This window comes from Hipposideros armiger, unplaced genomic scaffold (genome assembly GCF_001890085.2).
Source record: "Hipposideros armiger isolate ML-2016 unplaced genomic scaffold, ASM189008v1 scaffold_70, whole genome shotgun sequence".
Lineage (NCBI taxonomy): Eukaryota > Metazoa > Chordata > Mammalia > Chiroptera > Hipposideridae > Hipposideros > Hipposideros armiger.
In genome coordinates this window covers 2,825,476-2,843,455 of record NW_017731420.1, presented here as the reverse complement: position 1 = coordinate 2,843,455, position 17,980 = coordinate 2,825,476, and the positions used below count along the sequence as shown (strand labels likewise).

The window sequence follows — 17,980 nt, the reverse complement described above, 5'->3', positions numbered from 1 at the left end:
CTGGCTGCTGGCTACACACGGTAGCCCATGGCAACCCACTGCCACAGGGGCTGCAGCATACGCCGTCGCTGGCGACTTACGGCAGCCCAGCTCCAGGTTGAGCTCTTGTTCAGCCTCTTAGCTGTGGAGGGCAGTGTCACTGGCCCTCATATGTGGGATCTGAACCAGGGCCCTCTAGCATCCCAAGCCAGTTCTTAACCATCACGCCACTCGGCCGGCCTGGGGTTGACTCTTAATAGCCTACAAATTGAAGTCTAAAGTCCTGAGTATGGAATTCAGGACCCTTTGTAATTTGGCCTCAACCTAACCTTTCTAGCATTCTCTCTAGCTTCATACTACTCGTGCCTGTACACTCTTTCCTGCCTCCACCATCCTACCCCGACCCACCTTGACCACACCTATTCTTCTTGTGCTCAGATTCTTCCAGAGTGTTGGTTAGTTACAGGAATGAGACAGAACTGTGTTAGAGCTCAGCTCTTCCTTTCATTAATCTTGTGGTCTTAGACACATTCCTTAATTCCTTAATTCTTTGATTTTTCTCTGTGAAAACAATATAATTATCTTACAAGATTGTTATGAAATGAGGTGATGTATATTAAGTGCCTGGCCCAGAAGTAATGCTTCTCTTTCCTTTTCCTTCAATAACTAAACCATCTCATTTTTCATTCCTGAAACATGAGGATCAATCATTCTTTAAGTAGATTGGTAGATCATTGTCAGTTTAGAGGATAATCTTCTGTGGCATACAAATCTGTCATTGACTTTGACTTTTAAAATTTATTTTTGTCAGAGAATTGAATGAAACATTGCATGCGAACGAGTGTTTTTTCAACTTAAGGTCACTCAGCTAATAAGTGACAGGGTCCACCCAGGTCCACATGGCTCCAAAGCTGTTCCTACTACACTGTAATGACTAGAACTGGCAGCAGAGGAATAAACTGATAGTTTAGTTAACAGAACCTGGTATCATTTTTATCATGGTCATCTGAAATGGTCTAAAACAAACAGAGCTAGTGTGTTTTTAGGGTGCGTTAATAAAAGTATGGTTAAGATCAAGAAAAATATTAGTCTGAAGCATAGATGTTACTCAATAAATGTTTTTTTGAATCAGATATAATTGTCAGACCACATTTGGAATATTGTGTTCCATTCTTGGTGCCATATGTTAGGAGTTACTCTGCCAAGCCAGACTTGGGGAGACTCAGCTAATGAATGCTCTGGAAACCATGTCAGATGAGGAACGGTTGAAAGAAGTGCGGGTATTGAGCCTTGCTGGGCAAAGGGTAGAGGGGTTTGAATGGAGCAGCTCTTTCCAAAATTTGAAGATCTGATCGTGGAAGAGGGGTTAAAATAGTCTGTGAAGCTAGAGGGCAGAACCAGGGCCAGCATTTATAAGGAAATTGATTTTTACTCACTGGAAGAAAGATGTTTAAAGTTTGTTTTCTAACAATAGAATGGGTTAGCTTGTGAAAGAATAAACATCCTGTTATTGGAGATATTCAGGTATAGGTTGGGAAACCATTTGGGGGAGTATTTTATAGGGCATATATGTATTGGGTAGGAGATTAGACTTTTCCAACTGAAGAAAATGTGATTAATTCCTTCTTCTCTCTTTATTTTATCTCAAGAGCTACACTTTAAATTTCCTGGGGCCAAGCATAGGTCCCTTTTTTCTGTATCTCCCAAAGCTTCTTGAGGATGATTCTGTTTTTATGTTTTCAACTTCCATGTAATATCTTTGAAATAAGCAAATAAACCTTCTAATATTCTTTTCTTACGCCTCCCATCTTCTACTCCCCCCCCCAAAAAAAAACAACCCTCAACAATCTGAGTCTGAGAGTGTAGATGTATATTATAACATTCTCAATCTAAAAGAGCCCTCAGGTCATCTAGATTCCTGAGACTTCTGAGGCTTCTTCTTCATCTGTAGTGACATGCCCAAGGTCCCAGAGCTGAATTGTGGCAGAAATGGGCCTAGAAATCAGGCTTTCTGGCTCCGACACTGTTTCTTTCCATTACACCATTACACCCTTGGGACACATTTTAAGATCCCGAAATTGATGGCTGGTAGCCTGCCTCCATGTTATTTTTTGATGAGGGGAATCCAGGACAGTTGCTGCTATTATAAATAATTATGGCACTTTCCAAATCCTAGCTTTCATAACTTCATCCTGTTTGTTCTGGTGCCAGGCTCACATTCAGATATTGTTTTCATGTGGTGTCTGGGAGGTTTCTTGCTGTCAACTCTTTATGGACAAGTGTTTGCTTATTAAGTTTTCTTCTGTGCTATAGTGTGAAAAAATTTTTTTTTCCTTTTGGTTTTGTTTTGTGTGTTTTATGCTCAGTGACTGTTGTGGGATTGAGTAGATGAGCCCACATACAGATTTAAGTTGGTCCTCTGTGGGTGGTTTTGAATGTTTGTGACATTTATGGTTTGCAGAAACTGAAGGGGTGGCCTGTTCTATACCCTCCTTGCAAGGATAGGTATTTCATGTGTTTGCCAGACCATGCTTAGCTATGTGCCTTTGGAATTTTACCATAACTTCTTTTTTTGGACTGATTCTCCACACTTTTTTTAATCTGTAAACTATTATAATTTCTTGTAGCTTTATGAAGGAATTATATGTTACATGGATTGCTTGGTAAGGGGTGAGAGGGAGAAAAAAGAGAGGGTATAGATTTGGAGAATGAGTGGGTGAAGGAGGGAGTTTTGGGTCATCCCCTGCCAAAATTTGAATACTCAGAGATTGAATTTTAAAGGTGTCGATGGGGCTCTAGGTAGTACTGTTTAGTTCAGTGTTTATACCTATGAGTGATAAGCCTTGTAACTCAAACATAAAGCACTCAAATGCCTCATGTAACTCATTTTATTAACTAAGGATATTGTCTGTGCTTTTCATGTGACACGTTATTCCTTTCACTTCACTGGTGAATATGTCTAGTAAATAGTTTATGGTTAAACATCTAAAATGACAATAAAATTTAGATTAAAAGAAGTTGTTATTGGTAACTGACTTGTTATGTTCAAGTATTCAGATGTTTTGCATTCACTGACTAGGATGAATGTTTAAAATATAGCTTTTGGAGCTCAATTAGTAGAGACATATTTGGACCAGAGATGAACATGTATTAAATTAACCTAGTCATTAGTTTTTAATTTAAATACTGTTCAGCTAAATAATTTGGCACCCGGTAAATTTCAGTGGTGCTAGGCTGGCAGTTTAAGCACATCACTAATTATTCACAGGGTTTTGTTTTTTTTTGTTTTTTACCTCCTCTTTTCAAAGAAATGTGGAACCAGCAATTTATTGTGGTAAAAATGTTTTACTGCATTTATTTTCTCTGTGAAAATATTTTTCGCACACGGATGACTGGTACTACAAAGTTAGCTTTCACTACCTTCAGGTCAATTCATTTTAGAACATTTAGAAAATGATACTCTTGAAATAAGAAAATTAAGTAAGGGAAAGAGCAGTTTTGTAATAGCTTGAGGATGATTGGGTGTGAGGCTCAAATAGAAGATTTTTCCTGTCAGATGTTCAAAAACTGAGAGTTCTCTAAATCAGGCTACTCAGCTTTCTGGGGGATTTCCTATATCATTCATTTCTATTTCCCCCACCTTACATGTCATTTATTGTCACATACTAAACTAATTTTGGGAGTTTTGTAGATAAGCTTAGAAATGGTAAAAACAAAGGACTTGATGTGTGAGAGAGATTCTTTTTAAGCAAACAACAAGATTTTTAGTAATAATTAAAGATTAGGGTCTTTTTCCTGTGTGTAAAATATAGATGGCTATCCTCCCTTCCCCCAATATATAAATACATATGAATGTCAGCATGAAGTAACTGACACAATATAGGCTTTGAAATTTGTCTTAACCTGGAGTCTGTCTCTCCTCAGCTGGAAACTCTTCACTAGCTCCCTATCATTCTAAGGCAATGATGCTAAAACTGGAGTGTGCATCAGAATCACCTGAGGATTTGTTAAACACATCCCCAGAGTTTCTGCTTATAGAGAAGGACCTGAGAATTCACATTTCTAACAGGTTCCCAAGTGATGCTTCTGCTTCTTCTGGTCTAGGCACCACCCTCTTGAGAACCATTGATTCGAGAGACTAAGTTGAGAGCCATAGCATATATTATTCTCTCCTTGAGCATTAAGCTTCGGCAAGGTCAAACTGCTTGCAGTTCATCAAAGGTGACCTGTTCTTTTGTGCTCCTGTGTCTTGATGCATTTGCTGTTTCTTCTGCGGAACCCCATTGTCTCCCTTGTCTCTCAGATGAGAATCCTGTTCATTCTTCAAGACACAGCTTTCTCGCTACAACTTCCTTAATGAATTTTTTGTGTGTCATTACTCTACTTTGTACATACTTCTGTTGTAGCTACTGTGTGTGTAAGTGGAGTTGCACCATACATGCGTTATTACTCAATTACTCGTGCTCTGCAGATAGCGAGAGTGATATAAAGAGTGAGGTTGATTTTGTCTGTTGTACCAATTTATAAACATGCATATACCCATCTGTGAACCCCTGGAGAGGGTGTGAGATAGAAGAGGAGACGCTGCCATTCCCTCAGTGGGTCTCATCCTTCTTGTCCCTCACAGTGTAGTTTTCTTATGTGGAGGGTGATGCTAGTATTAAACATACATATATTTGTATCACACGAGCTTAAAGCATAGTCCACCACTTCACCTGGTCTTTAATTGAAGAACCAGTGACTCGTTTCACTGCCATAGGAAAAACTGGCTGTGATCAATTTCTTGAAAGATAGGACAGCATTGTACTTTATGGGTGTTTTCAAGGGTTTAAAGGGATAATTTTGACTAAATATGATCTCACCGTATGTGCTGACTGTAGGGACCATTCACCTTGTATTGTCTCTATGTATTTACATATGTTTCTTCTTCTGTTAGGTCAGCATACTCTAGCGGCCAGATTCATGTCTCATTCATTTCAATTGGGGCTTTGTGGAGGATGGTCTGGATTGACTCACTAAATGTAGCAACATATCATCAATCACAGTATCTCATTTAATAAGGATTTAATAGATACTTGTTGAATAAGTGAATGAACTAACAAAGGAACAGTGGAGTTGGGTGATCTTATTAGAGAGCAGAAGGTAGAGACTCTTTTTTCCTGGAGAGACGATCATGGACTGATGGAGTATCAAGCATGGAAGGTACCTTGGGATTATTTAATTAAAACCCCTCATATGATAAATTTCAGAGAAGTGAAGCAATTTACTCAACATTTGTTTCATTTACTCGTTTTGCTTATCCTTTTCTAGATAGATTCTAGTTTAACCAAATCCCTTTTAAAGTACAATAACTAAACTACATATAACATTCTAGTATTGCTACTATGGTGTATATGGACAGATTTCCCCTTTAACATTTGCATGCTACACTAATTTTAATTTATTTCAGTGTTTTGTTGACTCTTCATTACAAGGAAAATTAATGACCATGTACTTATTTCAGAAACAATGTTTAATTCATCTTGTATCCTCTTTGCTTAAGAAAATAATTGGCACTTGGGCATTCAAAAATTTTGTTGTTTTTGAAATAAGTGAACTGAGAGAAGCTTTGAATTAGTTATTTGCCACTTTTATAAACTAAGAATCATAGTGCTATTAAGGACTGTAAGAGATCTACTCTAACTCATGGCTTTTTAAATAGGAAACCACTTATTTATCCTTGGCAAAGACTCTATCCCATTTTAATTACATGCAGATAAATTCTTAAGTTTAAAAACTGTAAATATTTTAACGTATCATATAGCTACATTTCTTTTTTATAAATAGGAACATTTCATGTCATTTTATCATAAACACAATTAATTATAGTTTTCCTTTTGTTATCTTTCTTTTTTTTTTTTTGGTAAAGTACTTCTTTTTGACTATTTCCTCTACTAATTTTCATGTGTTTACATCCTTCAGATTTTCTTCCCAAGAGTGGATATTCCCGGCCTCTTTTCCAACTTAACTCAGATCAGAATTCAAGTATTTTTGTGAGTGCATATGAGTAGCAGAACCTAAATCACACGTGAAACTGTACCTCCAAGGGAGTCTGAGTAACAGAGTGTTTAGTTGTCCAGACTTTGCATTTAAGGAGGTTGGAATGGATCGTGAGTGAGCCAATCTGCAGCATCCACTGAAAGCCTCACTGAAATTATGTGTCAACTCTAAGTTTAAAGCAGTTTTGGAGTCATGAGTCCAGAGTTCTGTAGTAAGCTCATTAGGGGACTTGCTCTAAATCCATGAAAACTCGTTTAACCTTTCTCAGCTGCAGTTGTCATTTGTAAGTTGAAAATAAAAGTAACTGCTACTTATCTGCCTTAAAACTTGCCCTGGCCCTTATGTGTGAGGGGGACAGTAACCCATCCAGAGAGTTGATAATTACCACACTAAACCTGGTTGTGATAGCAGTAGCTCTGGGGTAACAGCTAACGTCCCGAGAGCGTGGTGATGGCTTTGCTTGTGGGGTATGGGCAATCTATCTCACCAGCTCATGAGCCAGCAAGCAAAAATCCAGACTGGTACTAGGAGAATCTTCCTAAAATACAAATCAGACTACCTTAATCCTTCAAATGGCGTGTAAAGCGTTCTATGATCTGGTCGTATCTACCTCATTTACATCGTCTTTTCTCTCTGTTCCTTAAGCTCTTCTACTTATAAATTATTCTAGTTCTATTTCAACTGCATTGAACTGCTTAAAATTACCCACACATATCCTGCTGCGTCATGCCTCTCTCTTTACTGGTAAAACCAGAGCACAGACTTTGGGATCAAAACACCTTGGGGTTGTTACTTAGCATAGTGCCTGGCATAGAGAAGGTGGTCAGAACATGCTAGTTCTATCATATGTGAGGCAATATAGTAAAGAAGGGGAAATGTGCTTTTTTTTTGTGGAACAGATAGACTTGTTTCTATAGCTTTCATCTAGCACCTTAGAGCTCTGAGTCCATGGTCTATCACATAACCATCCTGAGCATCCATTTTCTGTAAAGATGTATCTCAGGAATGTGGAAGGATTCAAGACAGTGCATCTAAAGTGTCTGGCACATGTCTGGCCATTCCTGGCACATGGTAGATAGATGTTTAGTAAACAGTAGTTCTGATCACTCCTGTTATTTCTACCAACTGTGTCTTAACTATTTATTACTAATTAATATTGGCTACTGAGGTTCTCAGTGTCGCAGTCTCTCTAATTTTTTTTTTTACTTGATTAACAGGAAATATTTTATTTGTACATAGAACTAATTGGCATTCTTTGCTTTGGATTATCACAGCTTTGTCTTCCTCTGTCTACCAGGTGTGAGGGTAGAAGGCAGAAAAAAGAAAGGAAAACAATAAATAAAGATCAAGCTTGTTCTCTTTTTCCATGGATACTCAGAACTAGAAGAAATCTTCTCCAAATGGTCTTTCATATTATACTGCTCCATTTCCTCAACCCCAGTTAACATTTGATGTTCATTGTCTACCCAGTTTAGTTCAGTTAATTTCTCCAACCATATGAATCTGGTCTCTGATATCAGTGGACTCATTTATCTGTTTAGTATAGTGATAGTATAATTCAGAGACAATATTTGACTTTTTGGCAAGTGATGCCTCTTTGAATCTCATGTTTTGAAGACAACTACAGTGGGCAACTAATGAAATATATTTATTGAAGAGATCTTGTACACAATTTACTGCTAATTATTGTCATTTATCCATTGAGCTATACTTGTCATTTTGAGGGGAAGTTTTAGTCCTGAGGTCTTTTGAGCTGTGGACTGACATTTATATTGAACTCTTGTCTGTGCACTTTAAATTCCGTAGGAGAGTCAGTCAGCCTTTAGAGATGTGATATTATCTGACATTAAAATAAATAAATAAACAAACACACATATGGGTATTTAAAAATATATATTTATATGTGTAACTCCAACTTTACAACATCCTGCCATTCATTATATTTTACCTATATAGTATACAAGGTGTGATCAAACAATATGGCAAATGTATAAATTTTTTATTAGAGTACAAGACACATTCCATTAATCTCCCTCAAAACACTCCCCCTCACTTCAAACACACTTATCTCATCATTCTTGCCACTTTCTGAAGCAGTTCTAGAAGTCCTCTTTCATGAGTGTCTTTAGTTGCCCTGTCATGACTGCCTCAATGGTCTGAATCGATTCAAATAGTTTACCTTTGATGGCCTTTTTGACTTTGGGGAAGAGCCAGAATTGCATAGTGCCAGTGAATAAGGTAGATGAGGACACACCAAAATGTTTTTATTTGACAGAAATTTCCGTATACCAGAAGCAATTTGTGACATGGAGTGTTGTCACGATGGAGGATGATTTATGGCACATTTAAAAAAAACAACACCTTCTCTCAACCGTAGCTCACACCTGACTGACTGCACTGAACAAGTTGAAACTTGTCACACACTGTTGCTAAGGTTCAACATGCTGCTCCCCGTATTGAAGATCCCTGTCTTTCCGTTGAATGGCACTGGGCAGCAGCATTCTCCATCTTTTGTGATCACAAAGGAAAGGCTCCATGTCACACATTACTTCTCTTATACAGCAATTTCTGTCAAGTAAAAACACTGTCCTTAAAGTGGATAAGGCATGTCCTTATCCACCTTATTCACCAGGTCTGGCACCATGCAACTTCTGGCTCTTTTCCAAAGTCATAATGATTCAGAACATCGAGGCAGCAATGACAGTGCAACTAAAGACACTCACGAAAGAGGACTTCTAGAACTGCTTCAGAAAGTGGCAAGAATGATGAGACAAGTGTGTTCGAAGTAAGGGGAAGTATTTTGAGGGGGATTAAGGGCAATGTGTCTTTTACTGTAATATATATATATTTATATTTTTATTGGGGAATTGGGGGATGGGAACAGCACTGGGGAATTGGGGGAAGGGGAACAGACAAGTTGTTGTCCTTTTGTTCTTCAGTCTAGTTGTAGAGGACGTTGCTTCACTGGACCAAGTTGGCACCATCATTGCGCTCTTCCCGGGCGAGGCAGATCAGTCGCCGGCTTCTGGACGGCCGCTCACTGCGGCTGCTGGCCGCTCACGCTGGCTGCTGGCTACACACGGTAGCCCATGGCAACCCACTGCCACAGGGGCTGCAGCCTACGCTGTCGCCGGCGACTCACGGCAGTCCAGCTCCAGGTTGAGCTGTTGTTCAGCATCTTAGCTGTGGAGGGCAGTGTCACTGGCCCTCATATGTGGGATCCGAACCGGGGCCCTCTGGTGTCCCAAGCCAGTTCTTAACCAACGCGCCACTCGGCAGGCCCTGTAATATATATTTTTTAATTTATACATTCACCGTGTTGTTTGATCACACCTCGTATCTAGCAATTTCATAGTAAAACTTGAGAGAACTGATGCTGTCCTTAGGATAGTGACTGATCCAAGGGGAAGAGCTTAATGTCTTTTACCATCTGGTTAAAAATATATAATATAAACTACATGAATAGATAGTTCACTGAAGGTATTGTAAAATAAATTAATGTTCTGATTAAGGGACCTAATTTTAGATTTGGAAGGCAAAATGGAAAAGACACAGCCAATTCATCCTTTACTTGTTATGGAAATGGAGGCCCCAAACATGTTCAATGATTTACCCAAAGTCATAGTGCTTCTTATTGGCAAGCTGACAAACTCAAGACTCCTGATTTGTATGTTAACTGAATGACTTTAAATAAAAGTTGGCACCATTTAGTAATTACTGAGAAAAGCTCAGAAATGTTATTATCTTTCACTTTTTTTTTTCATCACAGTGAGAGGAATGGTACTGAAATAGTCTTAAATGAAGAACACACTGTACTTAATTTTCTCCTTTTGGACAAGGGAGACTTTAGCTTTCATGTCCCCTGGGGGTGAAAAGACAAGAGGAGTGTTATTTCTTCTTCTTTTACTTGTTCTTCCCTAGTAATCCACCCCCTTCTAAGAGAATAACATTGCTTTATAGAGACCAGGTGTGTATTTCTTTCCAGTTCCAAAGAAGCACAGAGGTAAGATGTTTATGCAAAGGGAATTTTTGCTGTAATATACCCCAACACTTATTTCATGGCAAAAGTAAATTGGGAAGGACGGATCAGTGGGTTCCCTTACCTGCAGTCAACAGATTTCTAAGCTCCTAAAGGGAAGAGGTAATGATTAAAAACAAGAAACTTTGTGTGTGTGTGTGTGTGTGTGTGTATATATATATATATATATATATATATATATATATATATATGCGCATATGTGTAAGTATCAAGACCTCTGGAGACAGTGAGTTTCTGGTTTTTAAAAATTTAAGAACATATTTCCACAATTTATTTTGCAGACCTTTTCAGAGGCAGTTAGATTTAATGTGGATTATGGAGTTTTTGAAGTAGTTAACAATGCTCCACAACTTCTGGAAAAGCAATTGAAAAAAATCCTACAAAACCAGCAACCTCGAAATCCCATCTATGATGTTGTAAGGAAAAGAAAGAGTGATGTTAAACCTGTTGGAATGAATGCCCCCTCTGAAGATGAGACCATTAATGTCAACTACAATATTATGGTAAGAAAGTATACTTGAGTTTATATCTTGCTAGATATATAAAGCGTTAGGTGAGATTAACATGAGGTTCCTTGGGCTTCCCTTACTGAAGTTTAATTATATTTATTAAATTTTATGATACTTATATATATTATTTGTTAGCTGCTGTATAATCTTATATTAAATGACCAATGTAGTCTACCAGCTTTGTCGATGTTTGATTATCAATATGAGAAGGTTTATGTAATTTACTTTGAATGTTTACAATACCAGGTTAATTTTGGGCAGTATAAATATGTGTATATCCTTTACTTTATAATTTAGGTACATTCTAGAAAATGTGGGTATGCCATGAATTTAATTCATTTGGGTTTTATCCTATCAAGAAGTTGGGAATTGACTTTCAAGTTACATTGTGTAGCTCTGACCTCCCTGGCTTTAAATTCTACTCTTAACTTCTGGATTTTGTCTCCTTAGCATGAGGTGGGGGGGAAAAAAATAAGAAAAAAACCCTGGGTTCTTATATTGACTCTTCAACTTACTAGCTCTGTGTTCTTGAACAAGTCATTTCAGTGAGCCTCATTTTCATCATCTGACAAATGATGCCTTTACTACCTACTCCTTAGGTTTATTGTATGGATCAAATGAAAATAATACTGTTTTGCATTGATTTAAAACGTGTGCTAGAACTAGGTTAAGTTATGTTTAACACTTAAAACATAGCTCTTCTCCAGCCTGATAGCTCTTCAGTTCTTTTTTTTACTGAATTAAAACATATTTCTCTTTCTTGTTTACTGCCATAAAATTAAATGCAATAATAATAATAATAATAATAATAATAATAATGATGATGATGAATATATCTTATAATACCACAAATAAAAATAGTAATAATAATAATAACTGTTATAGCATTGTTTTGAAGTTAAAACAAGGAAGTAGATTCTGAACTATGTAACACTATGTAAATTGTTAAAGAGATTTTTTACTAAGTGTGACAATTATGGCTGTTCCAAGTGAAACATACACCATACTACCCATCTGTCCTATTGTGAACCCACAAAAACCTACATGCAAATGTCTATAGTTGCTTCATATTCATAATCACCAGGAACTAGAAGCAACCCAAATTTCCTTTAACTGGGGAATAGATAAATAAACTATGGTTCATCTATACAGCAGAGTACTACTGAGCAATGAAGAGGAATGAATTAGTGATTCATGGAAGAACACAGATCAATCTCAAATGCATTTGAAAGAAGCCAGAGTTAAAAGGCTACATATACTATATTGATTCCATTTATATGATATTCTGGAAAACGCAAAATTATAGAGGTAGAGAACAAATCAGTGGTTGCCAGGGTCTGGGATTAGAGGGAGTCATTGACTGCAAAGTGGCATGAGTATGTTTTAGGGTTGTTGGAACTATTTTATATCTTGATTATAGTCATGATTACACAACTTTATGTATTTGTCAAAACATAGAACTGTATACAAAAAGGATGGATTCCACTCTATGTAATTTATACCTTAATAAATCTGACTAAACAAAATAATCTATTGCCAGATAGTCATGCTTTTCTTGTTTGTCTCATACATCTAAATATCATCTTTATTAATTTAATCCTGGAGGCATTTTAGAGAGCTTGTGTATGGCTACTTGGAAATAAGTCTAGAATTATTTACCTACAGCCAGTTTCCCCTAACCTTTTAGTTATCTCTTTTTGTTTCTTAACCTACTTTTTTTTTCACTTTTAAGAATTAAATAATTTTACCTTAGGTAAATTATGTTTGTGTTTCTTGTAACTGTTAACTTATTTTATTGTTGGCAGAATTGTTTTGTATTTTTTTGGTCTTTACATTATTTTTTTTTTAAAGATTTTATTGGGGAATTGGGGGATGGGAACAGCGTTGGGGAATCAGGGAAGGGGAACAGACAAGCTGCTGTTCTTATTTATTTATTTATTTATTTATTTATTTATTTATTTATTTTAGCTGAGTCATCCTGCCACCTGTTGGCAGCTCAGTGGCAGCTCAGCTGGGGCCGGGAGTCAAACGGCTGTTGCTTAGAGCTCGCACTCTTGAGCGAGCTCTTAACCAACTGAGCCACTTGGCCAGCTCCAAGTTGCTGTCCTTTTTGTTCTTCAGTCTAGTTATGGAGGACGTCGTTTCCCTGGCCCATGTTGGTATTATCATTGCGCTCTTCCCAGGTGAGGCAGTCACTCACCAGCCGTTGGACAGCTGCTCATGGCAGCTTACAAAAGCGCACGCTAGCTGCTGGCCAGCCCCACTGCAGCCTAGGCCGTCCCCGGCGATTCACGACAGCCCAGCTCCAGGTTGAGCTGTTGTTCACCATCTTAGCTGTAGAGGGTGCAGAGTCACTGGCCCTCATCTGGGATCCGAACCGGGACCCTGCTGCTCAGAGTTGGCGTCTCAAGTCAACTCTTAACCAATGAGCCACTTGGCTGGCTCTGGTCTTTACATATTTTAATTACTTGCAAACACCTGCAAAGGATTTTTGGCAGTTTAACTAAAGACTTTTCTTCGATTTTGATATTGTTCTTTTTAAACTTTTCATTTAATTTAATTTTTAGGTCAAATAGATGCAAAAACATTCAAAAGGATATGAGTTATAGGTGAAGTATTCATTAGGTAAATATTATTTGATTTTGTATGAACTGACTAGTCTGGCAACCTTGTAGAATTCCTCAAGGGTTTATCTTGACCTTTATATGTACTTGGGTGTCTTTCTGTGATACTGAATGCATTGCTAATGAGAATTCAAGAATCCTGTGTGGTTGTCAGTATATAGCATATATAGAGGCATATGTGGAGTCTTTCTAAATACAAAATCCAAATGCCCTTCATATTTTATTTATAAGCAATGAGACAGTCAATAAGATGCTACCTTTCAGGTTCTGGTTGTTTCCAAAGTTTCTTCTATTATTTCATGACCCTGAAGATAGTTTTGGTGAAGGCAAATGTTTTTTGTTTGTTTGTTTGTTTTTTGGCTGAACAGGAGGGAACCATTGTGTGCTTAGTTTTCCAGTCTTGGGGAGTCTTCATGCCACGTCAGCAATGTTGAGCACAGGTGTACCCTCGAGAATATCAGCTTATCAGATGTTGGCAGCACTACTATGTGAGCCTTCAGTTTCCTCACAGGAGTTAGCAGTGGTCTGCATTGGCTTTGATATTAATGTCACAGCAAAACTGTTGCTTTAACAGATAATGAATGGAAACCACATAAGGCAGACATGTGCCTCATAGAGATACACACTTTATTGGTGTTTTAATATATGTTTTTATTTTTCAATTACAGTTGACATACAATATTATATTAGTGTCAACAGAGTGATTAGACATTTATATAACTTACAAAGTGATCACCCTGATAAATCTAGTACCCATCTGACACCATACATAGTTATTACAATATTATTGACGATATTCTTTATGCTGTGCTTTACATCCTCGTGACTATTTTGTAACTATCAATCTGTACTTTTTAATTCCTTCCACTTTTTCACCCACCCCCTACACCCCTCCCAACTGGCAACCATCGACATGTTTATCTATGAGTCTGTTTTTATTTTGTTCGTTACATTCCACATATAAGTGAGATCATATGGCATTTGTCTTTCCCTGTCTGACTTACTCAACTCAGCACAATACCCTGTAGGTGCATCCATGTTGTTGTAGTTGGCAAGATTTTATTCATTTTTATAGCTGAGTAATATTCCATTGTATATATGTACCATCTCTTCTTTGTTACTTCATTCATTGATGGATACCCAGGTTGCTTCCATATCTTAGATATTGTAAATAATGCTGCAATGAGCAAGGGATGCACATATCCCTTTTAAGTAGTGTTTTGGATTTCTTTGGATAAATACCCAGAAGTGGAATTGCTGGGTCATAAGGTAGTTCTATTTTTCATTTTCTGAAGAACCTCCAAACCATTTCCATAGTGGCTGAACCAGTTTGCAATCCCACCAACAGTGCACAAGGTTTCCCTTTTCTCTGCATCCTTGCCAACACTTATGGTTGATTTATTGATGATAGCCATTCTCACAGGTGTGAGGTGATATTGTGGTTTTAATTTGCATTTCTCTGATGATTAGTGACGTTGAGCATCTTTTCATATGTCTATTGGCCATGTGTATGTCTTCTTTGGAGAAATGTCTATTTAGGTCCTCTGACCATTTTTTAATTGGATTGTTTGATTTTTTGGTGTTGAGTTGTATGAGTTTTTTGTAAATTTTGGATATTAACCCCTTATCAGATGTATCATTGGCAAATATCTTTTCCCAATCAGTAGGCTGTCTTTTCATTTTGTTGATGGTTTCCTTTGCTGTGCAAAAGCTTTTTAGTTTGATGTAGTCCCATCTGTTTATTTTTTCTTTTGTGTCCCTTACCCGAGGAGATAGATCAGAAAATAATATCACTAAGAGCAATGTCAGAGAGTTAATTGCCTGTTTTCCTCTAGGTGTTTTATGCTTTCGGTTCTTACATTTAAGTCTTTAATTCATTTTGAATTTATTCTTGTATGTGGTATAAGAAGGTGGTTCAGTTTCATTATTTTACCTGTATTTGTCCAGTTTTCCCAACACCATTTATTGAATAGATTGTCTTTATTCCATTTTATGCTCTTGCCTCCATTGTCATAGATTAAATAACCATATAGGCATGGGTTTATTTCTGGGGTCTCTGTTCTGTTCCATTCATCTATGTGTCTGTGTTTATGCCAGTACCATACTGTTTTGATTATAGTTTATAGTTTAAAGATTATAGTTTGATTATGGCCTTGTAGTATAGTTTGATATCAGATAGCATGATACCTCCAACTTTGTTCTTCTTTCTCAAGGTTGATGTGGCTATTGGGGGTCTTTTCTGGTTCCATATAAATTTTAAGATTATCTGTTCTAGTTCTGTGAAAAATGCCATTGGTATTTTGATACAGATTGTATTGAATCTATATATTACTTTGGGTAGTATGGACATTTTAACAATGTTAATTCTTTTTATCCATGAGCATAGTATATGCTTTCATTTATTTGTATCTTCTTCAGTTTCTTTCTTCAGTGTCTTATAGTTTTTTGAGTAAAAGTCTTTTACCTCCTTGGTTAAATTTATTACTAGGCACTTCTTGTTTGATACAATTGTAAATGAGATTGTTTTCTTGATTTCTCTTTCAGACATTTATTATTGGTGCATAAAAGGGCAATCAGTTTTTTAATATTAATTTTGTATCCTGGTACTTCACTGAATTCAGTTATTAAAATTTAAAATACCTTCGATGGAATGTTTAGCATTCTCTCTATGTAGTATTATGTCATCTGCAAATAATGAGAGTTTCACTTTTTCCTTTCCAATTTGGATGCCTTTTATTTTTTTTTCTTGTTTGATTGCTGTGGCTAGGACTTCCAGTACTATGTTGAATAAAACCTGAGAAAGTGGGCATCCTTGTGTTGTTCCTGATCTTAAGAAAAACACTTTTAGCTAATGCCCATTGAGTGTGATGTTAACTGTGGGTTCATCCTTTGTAGCCTTTATTATGTTGGGGTATGTTCCCTGTATTGCCACTTGGCTGAGAGTTTTTATCAGAAATGGATGCTGGATTTGGTCAAATGCTTTTTCTGCATCTATTAACATGATCGTACAATTTTTATCTTTAATTTCGTTTATGTGGTATATCACATTAATTGATTTGTGGATATTGAACCAAACTTGTATCCCAGGAATAAACCCTACTTCATTATGATGTGTGATCTTTTTAATGTATCGCTGAATTCAGTTTGCTAATATTTTGTTTAGGATTTTTATATCTATGTTCATCAGGGATATTAGCTTATAATATTCTTTTTTTGGTAATGTCTTTGTCTTGCTTTGGAATCAGGGTAATGGTGGCCTTATAAAATGAGCTTCAGAGCTTTCCCTCCTCTTGAATTTTTTAGAATAGTTTAAGAAGGATAAGGTGTTAATTCTTCTTTGAATGTTAGGTAAAATTTACCTGAAGCCATGAGGTCCAAGACTTTTGTTTGTTGGGAGTTTTTAAATTATTAATTTTATTTTACTAGTAGTAGTAGGTAGGTTCAGATTTTCTTTCTTCAGTCTTGGAAGATTGTTTCTAAGAATTTATTTCTTCCAGATTGCCCAATTTATTGGCATATAATTGTTCATAACATTTTTTCCTAATCATTTGCATTTCTGTGTTGTCAGTTGTAACTTCTCTTCCTTCATTTCTGATTTTATTTATTTGGGTCCTCTCTCTTTTTTTCTTGATGAGTCTGGTTAAAGGTTTGTCACTTTTGTCTGTCTTTTCAAAGAACCAGCTCTTGGTTCCATTGATCTTTTGTATTGTTTTTTTTAGACTCGATTTCATCTGTTTCCTCTCTGATCATTATTATTTCCTTCCTTTTGTTCACTTTTGGCTTTGCTGGGTTTTCTTCTTTTCTAGTTTCCTTATGGGTAAAGTTAGATTGTTGATTTGAGATTTTTCTTTTTTCTTGAGGTAGTCTTTTATTGTCATGATTTTCCTTTTTAGGACTGTTTTCACTGTGTCTCATAGATTTTGGTCATTGTATTTTCATTTTCATTTGTCTCAAGGTATCTTTTTATTTCTTCCTGGAGCTCATTGTTGACCCATTCATTATTCAGTAGCATGTTATTTATCCTCCATGTGTTTGTGTCTTTTTCAGTTTTTTTTCTTGTAATTGATTTCTAGTTTCATACCACTGTGGATGGAGAAGATGCTTGATATGATTTCAATCTTCTTAATTTTATTGAGACTTGTTTTGTGGCCTAACATGTGGTCTATATTGGAAAATGTTCCACGAGCACTTGAAAAGAATGTATATTTTGCTGCTTTGGGATAAAATGCTCTAAAAATATCAATTAAATTCATCTGGTCTAGTGTGTCATTTAAGGCTCCTATTTCCTTGTTGATTTTTCTGTCTGGTAGATCTGTTTATAGCTGTCAATGGGGTGTTAAAGTCCCCTATTGTGATTGTATAACTGTCAATCTTTCCCTTTATGGTGTCAATATTTGCTTTATATATTTATATATTTATATATATGGGTGCACAAATGTTTACAAGGGTTATATAGTCTAGGATTGATTCCTTTACCATTATGTAATATCCTTATTTGTCTCTTATTGAGCTTTTGTTTTATTTTATTTATTTATTTATTTATATTATTTTAAGATTTTATTGGGGAACAGGGGAAGGAAAACAGACAAGTTGTTGTCTTTTTGTTTAGCTTTTGTTTTAAAGTCTATTTTGTCTGATACAAGTATTACTACTCCAGCTGGGTTTTGTTGTTGTTGTTAGTTTGTTTCCATTTTTATGAAATAACTTTTTCCATTCTTCTTTTTTTTTTAATTGGGGAATTGGGGGGATGGGAACAGTGCTGGGGAATTGGGGGAAGGGGAACAGACAAG

The 17,980-nt window shown here is 36.5% G+C and overlaps 1 protein-coding gene across 2 annotated transcripts in view; it reads left to right on the top strand.

Annotated features, from left to right (window-relative positions):
* Positions 1-17,980, top strand: part of RGS22 (regulator of G protein signaling 22) — a 177,056-nt gene that overhangs the window by 17,603 nt on the left and 141,473 nt on the right. For both annotated transcript variants that reach the window (XM_019642522.1, XM_019642521.1), the window contains exon 4: positions 10,339-10,560. In XM_019642522.1, coding sequence (XP_019498067.1) covers positions 10,339-10,560 — 222 coding nt within the window. The remainder of the gene's footprint in view (positions 1-10,338; positions 10,561-17,980) is intronic.